The following is an 11,556-nucleotide window of genomic DNA, read 5'->3' as shown; positions in this document are numbered from 1 at the left end:
TAAAAAGTGATATTTAAACTCAGATTAAAAAGATAGGAAGTGACTACCATTAGAAGTACTGTTACAGAAAGCAAAGCTAAATAAAAAATTAAAAATGGAATTATCTCACTTCAGAGAATAGGCGCTATACTTAGAAAAAATCTGAGTAACATGGAAACTTCCATTACCATATGTAAGACAGATAGACAATGGGAATTTGCTGTGTGGCTCAGGAAACTCAAGCAGGTCACCCTAGAGGGGTGGGATGGGAGGGATGTGGGAGGGAGGTTCAAGAGGGAGGGGGTATATGTATACCGATGGCTGATTCATGTTGGGGTTTGACAGTTTACAACAAAATTCTGTAAAGCAAATATCCTTCAATAAAAATAAATTAATTTTTTAAAAAGGACTTGTGAAAGTGTGCCCACTGTCTTCTTTCAGATTTTAACGTGGAAGTTTCAAAGCTGTAGTGTTGAGGATGATGTTTGTGGTGGAGCAGTCACATGTGGACTTTATTATGTCCAGGCACATTCCTTCTATTTCAAACTTGCTGAGAGTTTTTTGTGAAATGTTGTTGAATTTTTATGTGGTCATGAACAAACCAAGCAGAAATTAAGAAAATAATTCCATTTACAAGAGCACCAAAAAGAAGAAAATAGTTGAGGCAACTTAATGAGACAAAAGCATTTTAAACTGAACATCACAAAACTTTATTCAGAGATATTATAGAACACACACATATATGGGAAAACATTGATGAACTAGAATATTTAATAGTGTTAAGATATTAATATGGCTTCAAGTGATCTACAGATTCAGTACACTTCCTATCAAAACTATAAAAATGTTTTTTACAGAAGTAGAAAAATTCATGATAAAATTCGTATGGACTATTAAGGACTTCAAAATTGCCAAAACAGTTTTGAAAAAGAGGAAAGTTGGAGGTCTCACACTTTCTAGTTCTAAAACATACTACAAAGCTACAGCAACCGCAGCACTAGTATTGGGATAAAGATGGACAACAGACTGATGGAGTAAACAGACTCTAGAAATAAACCTTTGTATATGGCCCAGATAATTTTCAACAAGAATGCCAAGAGCATTTTATGAAAAAAAAAAAAAGATATAATATGGCATTAAGTGAAAAAAGACAGTCACAAAAACAAATACTGTATGATTCCACTTGACTGAGACACTTGAAGAGTCAAATCATGGACAAAAAGTAGAATGGTGGTTGCCTACAGGTCAGTGAGGGAAAATGGGGAATTTTGTTTAACGGTTTTAGAATTTCAGCTTGAGAAGTTGGGAAAGTTCTGGATATAGACAGTGGTCATAGTTGCATAACTTAATGCCACTTTAAGATGATTAGAGTTATGAATTTTGTCATGTATACTTGGCCATAATTTTAAAAGTAAATATAAGATGTAAGATGACCTCATTAATTGATTTATGACATGAATATAGAGTATAGCTTGATAGCCCAAGGTATAGGCAAATATCATCAGCTTCAGATACATCTGAGGAATTTAAGAGGCAAATGTGTCAATCCAATGACAAAACTACTAAATTAAAATCTCTATCTTTAAGTTTTTATTAATTTGGAGCGTGTATGCCTGTGTGCTGTGGTTTCAGTCGCGTCTGACTCTGTAAACATGTGGACTGCAGCCCGCAGACTCCTCTGTCCATGGGATGATCCTGACAAGAGCAGTGGAGTGCAGCGCCTCGCCCCCCTCCATGGGGTCTTCCCGGCCCAAGCCTGCATCTGCTGTGGCCCCTGAATTACAGGCGGATTACCACAGAGCCACCGGGAAGCCCACAGTAGACTGCAGTGATTTGCAACGTGCCAGTTTCAGATCTACAGCAAAGGACTGAGTTATACAAATACATGCATCTACCTTTTTTCCATTTCTTTTCCCACTTAGTTTATTACAAAGTGTGAGCAGAGTTCCCTGTGCTGTACAGTAGGACTTGTTATAATCCATGTTAAACATGTGGTGCCTTAGTCCAACTCTTGCGGTACCAGGGACAGCAGCCTGCTAGGCTCCTCTGTCCATGGGATTTTCCTGCAAGAATACTGGAGAGGGATGCCATGCCCGCCTCCACGAGGTCTCCTGACCAGGGGTCCAGCCCACATCTCCTCCAGCTCTTGCTTTGCAGGTGGATTCTTTACCACAGAGCCAGCGGGAAAGCCATGTTAGAGTATAGTGATTAGCACTGTCCTCATTGCTGCAATTGTCTACATTGCTACAAAATGTCTACAGCAAGTGACTGACTTACACATATACATGTATCTACTCTTTTTCAAATTCTGTTCCCATTTAGTTTATTACAAAATATGGAGCAGAGTTCCCTGTGCTATGCAGTAGGCCTTGCTATAATCTATTTTAAATATAGGAGTGCATATTGGTGGAGAAGGAAATGGCAACCCACTCCAGTGTTCTTGCCTGGAGAATCCCAGGGACAGGGGAGCCTGGTGGGCGGCCGTCTATGGGGTCGCACAGAGTCGGACACGACTGAAGTGACTCAGCAGCAGCAGCAGTGTGTACTGGGGGCTTCTCTGGTGGTTCACTGCTCAGGAACCCACCTGTAACGCAGAAGACACCAGAGACCTGGGTTCCATCACTGGGTTGAGACGACCCCTGGAGGAGGGCATCGAAGCCCGCAAGCCTAGGTGTATTTCTGAGAAACAATAAGAATGAGAGACTGCTAGTCTCCTCACAGACCAAAATGTGTTACATATAATGGCAATTATGTGTCAACCTGCACATGCAAAAAGAGATTAATGAAGCAGAAAAGTGTCTTGAATTGGATCCAAATACACTGGGATTTCAGGAAACAAAAATCAGGATTTCAAGTTAATGGCAAAAAGATAGCTATGCAACTATTTTTAAAAACCATAAAATATAGAGGAACCACTAAAATTTCAATCTCTATTTAGCTCCTATAGCAAAATAAATTCAAGATTAATCAAAAGTTTTAATATAAGATATAAAAATGCTTTAAAAAATAAGCACTGGAAAAAAATTGAAGACTATTTGGCACAAGTGGAATGGGAAAATATCTTTCTAAGCAAGATACACAAATGAAAAAAATTCAATACAAAATGTAAAAATAAAAAATTTACATGCAAAAATCATTCTACATAGCTTAAAAAGTTAAAACCATGTAACCAGGAAATGGAGAAGGAAATGGCAACCCACTCCAGTATTCTTGCCTGGGAAATCCCATGGACAGAGAAGCCTGCTGGGCTACAGTCCATAGGGTAGAAAAAGAGTCAGACACAACTTAGCAAGTAAACAACAAGAAATCTAATTTTTAAACCTAATTTGATGTCATATCGTGTGTGCATTTTTATCATCCCTTTTGAACTAACATTATATCATGCACTTATTCTCATGTCTTCAAATTTTCTTTGAAAACACAATTTTTAATAGCTGCATGATAATCCATCTTATTAATAGATAGTATTCATTGACTTGTCAAATATTTTTGGTTGTTTAGATTTTTGCTTTTCACTGCAGTGAGTGGTACCATCGTCCTGTGTTCTTCTTCTATTTGTTTAGCAGCTGGTGGCTCAGACGGTAAAGAATCCACCTGCAATGCAGGAGACCTTGGTTCAGTCCCTGGGATGGGAAGATCCCCGGGAGAAGGGCAGGGCTACCCACCTCAATATTCTGGCTTGGAGAGTGCCATGGACAGAGAGCCTGGCAGGTCCCAGTCCTTGGGGTCACAACAAGCAGGACACAGCTGAGGCACTTTCACACAACCAGAAAGCATAAACTACTCACGCAGTGGTGAAAGTGATCGTTTCTTGCTATATAAACATCTCATAAAAATCAGTATGGAAAAGACTAACCATTGAATTAAATAGGTAAAATTTGAATGAATATATATGTAAAAATTTGTTTATATTTATATACATATAAACTCACAGAAAATACAAATCAAATTGAACATGTGGGAAGATTATAGAATTCAATTATATCAAAAGGTTTGTGGTTAAAGAATAAGAATAACTTTAATCAGATGTCATAAATATTTATCAGGTACTGGTGATTGAGATGTTGACAAAAGAATTCTCATAGAGTGGACAGGACTGTAACTACTTAATCTCAAGTATGGTAATTTGGCAGTAACTATCAATATCAGCATTTAAATGCATATATTACCTGACCATTCATTCAAACATCATAGGAACAATGCTATCCCTATAAAATTATATTTGCATATACATGAAACATATATTAATTAGAATATTATTTGCCTTATGAAAAGTTTAGCAATCACATTAATAGAAATGTACACACTAATTTAACTATAAATTTATAAGAACTGTGCACCATAAGAAAAATTATATATATATATATATATATTTATATATAAATATATATATATATAAGACTGGGCTTCCCAGGTGGCACAGTGGGAATCTGGTTGCCAGTGCAGGAGACCCAGAAGACACAAGCTTGATCCTGGGTCTGGAAGATCCCCTGGAGTATGAAATGGCAACCCACTCCACCATTCTTGCCTGGGAAATTCCTCGGACAGAGGGGACTGGCAGGCTATAGTATATGGGATCTCAAAGAGTCAGAAACTACAAGCGACTGATCATGTATGTACAAAATACATGGACTTGTATGGAAACATCTTCAAGATGCTGCATAGTAAAAGCAAGTGTTACATATATAGAAAGAAGCAAATATATGCATGCTAATTACACTTGCATTTGCAAAGATTATTACCAGATGAAAAGAAACAAATTTAGGGCCAACATCTAGGGCTGGAAAATGCTGAGAAAAAAATAGGAAATTCATGTGACCCTGCATACCATATGATTTGGTTTCCATTTATGCTGTTTATTGATATCTGTTTTACTTCAACTCTTCTTGTAAATAGGAGCGTATTAAGTTAAAGATTTTGTGCATAATGCCACAGAAGTATAATAAAAAAAGATGATATATATAAATAAATATTTTAAATTTTATAAATAAAAAAGTTCATTTAAATGATAAGAGTCTAAATAAAAATCATCCTGTCCTGAAAAAGAGTTGTTATTGTTATTCAGACTCTAAGTACAACTCTGTGCTACTCCATGCAATGCAATATCATTTTTGCTCTTTTTTTCATGAAACAAGAGTGGAAAATATGAATCCGTAAATTGGTTGGGCTTCCCAGGTGGCTCTAGTGGTAAAGAACTCAGCAGCCAATGCAGGAGACGTAAGAGATGCCAGTTCATTCCCTGGGTCAGGAACATCCCCTGGAGGAGGGCTGGCAACCCACTCTAGTATTCTTGCCTGGAGACTCCCATGGACAGAGAAGCCTGGTGGGCTACAGTCCCTAGGGTCACATAGACTCGGACATGACTGAAGCGACTGAGCATACATAAATTAGTTAAAAATCAGAGCAATAATATTCTCATGAATTCATTATACACTTTTTTTTTTTTTTTTTTTTTTTTGCTATATAGGTTTTATGCCATTCTGGGTACAGTTATAAACAAGTAATTATAGACCTTACATTCTAGTGAGCAGAAAAGCTGTTATTAATAGCACAGGTGTATAATTGCAATCTTTAATGGTAATTATCATAAATTTGTTCTAGAAAAAGAAATCAGAATCAAATTTTAAAATGGCTTCCCTGGTAGCTAATATTGTAAAGAATCTTCCTGCAAGGGGGAGACCTGGATTCGATCGCTGGGTTGAGAAGATCACATGGAGGAGAGCGCGGCAGTTCACTCCAGTATCCTTGTCTGGAGAATCCCCATGGACAGAGGGGCCTGGCCGGCTACAGTCCATGCAGTTGCAAGCAGCTGACATGACTGAGTGACTGAGCACAAATGCTTCTGGATTCAAAGGAAATGTCCCCTGATGTCAAATGACACCTTTCATAGTAATCAGTGCACTTACTTAAAATGAGATATGATGTTCCTTCTCCAGAGCTTCTTCATAGCACTAGTTAACTCAGAGTTTCTTAGGCTGTAGATTAATGGGTTCAGCATGGGAGCTATGACTGTATAAAACACACTCACAGATTTGTCAATGGGGAAGGTCTTAGCAGGTCTCGCATACATGAAAATGCAGGGAACAAAGAAGCAGACAACCACGGTGATGTGGGAGCCACAGGTCTGGAGGGCTTTCCGCCTCCCTTCCTGACTCAGGTTCTTTAGAGAGCGCAGGATGACTCCGTAGGAGACGAGTAAGAGCAGAAACACAACAGTGCAGATCAGCCCCCCATTGGCCAGCACTAAGATGCCAGTGACATAGGTGTCAGTACAGACAAGTTTCAGTAGAGGGAACATGTCACACATAAAGTGATCAATGACATTGGGGCAACAGAATGGGAGCCCATAAACAGTGCTGAGTTGAATAATTGAGTGCAGAAAACCTCCAACCCAGGACACCACCAGCAACACAACACATACCCTCTGCCTCATGATCACCAGATAATGCAAGGGCTTACAGATGGCCACATAGCGGTCATAGGCCATCACCAGCAGAAGTACGATCTCTGATCCACCAAAAAAGTGCTCTGTAAACAGTTGGGTCATGCAAGATTCAAATGATATGATTTTTTCCCCTAAGAACAAGTCTGAAATCATTCTAGGTGTAATACAAGAAGAATAAGTGACATCCATAAATGATAAGCTAGCAAGAAAAAAGTACATCGGTGAGTTCAGGGTCTTACTGACAGTGATAGTCACAATAATGACCAGGTTTCCTATCAGGGTCAAAATGTAGAAGAAGAAGAACATAACAAAAAGTAGCTTCTGTTCCTTTGGATTCTGAGTGAGGCCCAGGAGGACAAAGTAAGTTACATTGTTCCTTGGTTCCATCCAGTCTGGACAAAAGTGAGTTCAGGTATTAGAAGTAGTTGGTCTAAAAGACAAGGGGAAAAACACTTAAATTGGGGGGAAAAAAACACTTAAAGGAGAAAACACTTAAATGCACAATTGTTTGTTTACATATTCACTTGAAGAATGTATCTAGAACATCTATTGTGTCTAATATGTTACGGACATTTTGATTACAAGTTGAGTAAGGCGTAGTTTCTTTCCCTCAGTGATATGGTACACAACAAGGGATCAGGCGATTCCAGACCCAAGTTATAGATGCCACTAATATTTGGCTTCCCTGGTGCTCAGATGGTGAAGAATCTGCCCGCAGTGCAGGAGACTCAGGTTTGATCCCAGGATTGTTAACATTCACAGGAGGAGGAAATGGCAACCCACTCCGTTATCTTGCCTGGAAAATTCCATGGAGAGAGGAGCCTGGAAAATTACAGTCCAAGCAGTCACGAACTCAGACATGACTGAGCAATGTTATTTTTTTTTTTAATGAGTATCACACAGTGCTTAGGATCACAGGTCCCTCAGATGGTAAAAGCGTCTGCCTACAGTGAGGGAGACACGGGTTTCATCCCTGGGTCAGGAGGATCCTCTGGAAAGGAAATAGCAACCCACTCCAGTACTCTTGCCTGGAAAACCCCATGGACGGAGGAGCCTGGTAGGCTACAGTCCATGGGGTCGCAAAGAGTTGGACACGACTGAGTGACTTCACTTTCACTTCCCTCCACTTTAGGGGTATATCAAACTGTAATCAAAGAAGGCTTCCTGGAGGAAGCAATGCTTTGGTTGAGCTTTTAAAAAATTGAAAGCATAAAATAGATGGGAGAGAATTCCATGAAAAAGTGCATCACTTCCAGAGTCAGAAAGTATAATAAATGAGATCCACTTAAGGTAATTTACAGTGTAGGTAGATCAAACTGTGAACAGAAGATCCTTGTCCTGAACTGTCTCAAACCTCACTGACACTTCTTAGGTCTTGAGGTGGATATTTCCCTTTTCCTGACCAGCAAATTCTACCATGGTCTAATTTTGGGTCAGCCCCTTTTTCTCCCCTAATTTTTAAACATGTGTGTGCAATAAGGCTGCATTTTGTCACCCTGGTTATTTAACTTATATGCAGAGTGCATTATGAGAAACGCTGGGCTGGATGAAGTACAATTGGAATCATGGAAGATTGCCATGAGAAATATCAATAATCTCAGATATGCAGATGACACCACCCTTATGGCAGAAAGTGAAGAGGAACTAAAGAGCCTATTGATGAAATTGAAAGAGGAGCGTGAAAAAGTTGGCTTAAAGCTCAACATTCAGAAAACTAAGATCCTTGCATCTGGTCCCATCACTTCATGGCAAATAGATAGGGAAACAGTGGCTGACTTTATTTTTCGGGGCTCCAAAATCACTGCAGATGGTGACTGCAGCCATGAAATTAAAAGGCATTTGCTCCTTGGAAGAAAACTTGTGACCAACCTAGACAGCATATTAAAAAGCAGAGACATAAATTTGCCAACAAACCAACCCATCTAGTCAAATGTATGGTTTTTCCAGTGGTCATGTACGGATGTGAGAGTTGGACTATAGAGAAAGCTGAGCACTGAAGAATAGATGCTTTTGAACTGTGGTGTTGGAGAAGACTCTTGAGAGTCCATTGGATTGCAAGGAGATCCAACCAGTCCATCCTAAAGGATGTCAGTCCTGAATATTCACTGGAAGGACTGATGCTGAAACTGAAACTCCAATACTTTGGCTACCTGATGTGAAGAAGTGACTCATTGGAAAAGACCCTGATGCTGGGAAAGATTGAAGGCAGGAGGAGAAGGGGACAATAGAGGATGAGATGGTTGGATAGTATCACCAACTCAATGGACATCAGTTTAAATAAACTCCAGGAGTTGGTGATGGACAGGGAGGCCTGGCATGTTGCAGTCCATGGGATCGCAGTGTGGGACACGACTGAACAACTGAGCTGATATGCAACATCTCTAATTTTGGCATAGTTTACTGGCAATGTAGTATTTACAAAGCTAACTTTTAAAAGTTCTACTATAAATATAAGCGTTTTCTATACAAAACTTCAACAGGGGCTCCCTATTTATCTATTAAATCCTATTATTTTCCATGTTATTGTTCAGACAAAAATTTCAATGCTCTTCACTCTTTGATACTCTCATAAAAATTTAATAATTCCTATTTACTCTATTTTCAAAATATATCACAAGTTTGATCATATCCTACTTCTTAATTTCTTCCTGATCTACTGTAGTAGCCTCTTGCCAAATCTCTCCATGTTTATTTTGGCCTCCAAAAACTGATTCTCCTGAAGCAGCCCACATTGTCCTTTTAAATTTTATTCTGATGACATCATCCTGCTGCTGAAAAGTATTAACCGTATATTCCAATCACAGATTCATAGTTTAATGTATCACACTTAATGTTTAGAGTAACAAGAACAGGAATTCCCATTTTATAATGGAAGAAGCTAATGCTCAGAATATCTCATTCATTTCCCTCAAATCACATATTTTTAAGGGTTACATCTAGAACTGAATCTAAGTTTGATTGATTTCAAAGTAATATACTTTCTTTTACAATAAAGAACATTCCACACTTGTGAGTCTGGTTCCCATGATTTACCATTAGTCTTACCTTTAGAGGTTTCTTCAGAATCTGAATGATGTCTTTAAGTTACTCATAAACACTAAGAATTATTTTTCATCCAGTTTGACAACAGAGGGCAAAAGGCTGCTTTATTATTTGAGGATAAATTTTATTTCATTTGGCTGTCTGTCCATTTTCTTCATGAATTCTCATGATTATTCAAGTCTTTTTTATGGGCAGTGTAGATTATTTGAAAGGAATTCCAGGGTGCATACAGAAAAACAAAAGTTTATCAAATTAGAAATGTATCAAAATGACCAAGAAATCCTATATATACATAGAAGATATCAAGTAGCCATTTCCCAGGAAAATTTTTCACAAGTAACTTCTTTCTACTAACTTGAAAAAGAAAAACAGCATTTGGCTGTTTAGCCCTTCTCATTCTGTCATGCTAGCTGGCCAGATTAATTGACCTAAGATTTTGAAAGATATTCATTTTTTAAGTTATACTTTAAGGCTAAGAAAAGACCTCAGGAAAACTCGATGCCTCTTATTAAGTGGATAGCATCTTCTTACCCTTAGGGGTGAAGATCATGGGATATTTCATCCCTTCCAGCTGCAAGTTCATTGAGTCTTAGAACTGGAATATGTCCAAGATTGGTTCCTATTTAATTAATTCACTGGGACTTTCCCCAGAGTTTTTAAAGATCGCGTATATGCAAAGATTTTAATAAGACAAATCACATAATTCATATCAGTAATGTCCAACATTGGAAAAACTCTTCATAAGAATGAGAAGTTCATGAGAAAAAGAGTCGTCATGACACTAAAGACGATCAATTAAAGACAATTAATATATAAATCCAGTCATTTTTCTCCAGTGAACAGATACGTATTTCCCCACCCGCCATAGCATGATTTTCTATCCTTTTAAGATATAATTTAATCACCTTAAATTTTGGTTAGATATATGAAAGTTATATCAGAAAACACAGTTAAATGCCTTAAAATAAAATATGTAGTAGCTAATATTAAATTCACCATCATGATTATCTGGTTTGTTAAGACCTTTTTTGTATAGATCTTATGTGCATTCTTGCCACATTTTCTTAATACCTTCTGCTTCTGTTAGGTCTGTAATATTTCTGTCCTTTATTGTGCCCATCTTTTCAAGAAATATTCCCTTGGTATTTCTAATTTTTTTGAAGAGATCTCTAGTCATTCTCATTCTATTATTCACCTTTATTACTTTGCATTGATCTCTTAAGAAGACTTTCTTATCTCTCCTTGCTGTTCTTTGGAACTAGCTATTTTCTTTGGAATTAAGAATAGATGGCAAGAATACACAGAAGAACTATACAAAAAAGATTTTCATGACCCAGATAACCACATTGGTGTGATCACTCAGCTATAGGCAGACACCCTGGAGTCCAAAGTGAAGTGGACCTTACAAATCATCACTGAAAACAAAGCTAGTGGAGGTGATGGAATGCCAATTGAGCTATTTTAAGAATAAAAAGATGACACAGTTAAAGTGCTGCACTTGATGTGCCAGCAAATTTGGAATACTCAGCAGTGGTCACAGGACTGGAAAAGCTATTTTCATTCCAACCCCAAAGAAAGGCAATGCCAAAGAATATCCAAACTACCACACACTTGGACTCATCTCACATGCTAACAAAGTAATTCTCAAAATTATCCAAGCCAGGCTTCAGCAGTACACGAACTGAGAATATCCAGATGTTCAAGCTGGATTTAGAAAAGGCAGAGGAACCAGAGATCAAATTGCCTACATCTGTTGTATCATCAAAAAAGCAAGAGAGTTCCAGAAAAGCATATACTTCTGCTTTATTGACTATGCCAAAGATTTTGACTGTGTGGATCACAAAAAGTGTGGAAAATTCTTCAAGAGATGGGAACACCAGACCAACTTACTTGCTTCCTGAGAAATCTGTATGCAGGTCAAGAAGCAACAGTTAGAACCAGACATAGAACAACAGACTGGTTCAAATTTGGGAGAGGAGTACATCAAGGCTGTATATTGTAATGCTGCTTATTTAACTTCTATGTAGAGTACATCATGCAAAATCCCAGGTTGGATGAAGCACAAGGTGGAATCAAGACGGCCAGGAGAA

The 11,556-nt window shown here is 38.2% G+C and overlaps 1 protein-coding gene across 1 annotated transcript; it reads right to left on the bottom strand.

The window, feature by feature from the left end:
- Positions 1 to 5,881: 5,881 nt before the first annotated feature.
- Positions 5,882 to 6,811, bottom strand: LOC136175123 (olfactory receptor 4A47-like). The gene has a single exon (XM_065945432.1). The coding sequence runs from the start codon at positions 6,809 to 6,811 to the stop codon at positions 5,882 to 5,884; it is 930 nt and encodes a 309-aa protein (XP_065801504.1).
- Between the last annotated feature and the right edge of the window lie 4,745 nt (positions 6,812 to 11,556).

Source organism: Muntiacus reevesi, chromosome 9 (genome assembly GCF_963930625.1).
Source record: "Muntiacus reevesi chromosome 9, mMunRee1.1, whole genome shotgun sequence".
NCBI lineage: Eukaryota > Metazoa > Chordata > Mammalia > Artiodactyla > Cervidae > Muntiacus > Muntiacus reevesi.
This window is presented reverse-complemented; position numbering and strand designations above follow the sequence as displayed.

Coding starts and splice junctions, on each gene's coding strand:
- LOC136175123 (XM_065945432.1), bottom strand. CDS start 6,811: ATGGAACCAAGGAACAATGTAACTTACTTTGTCCTCCTGGGCCTCACT.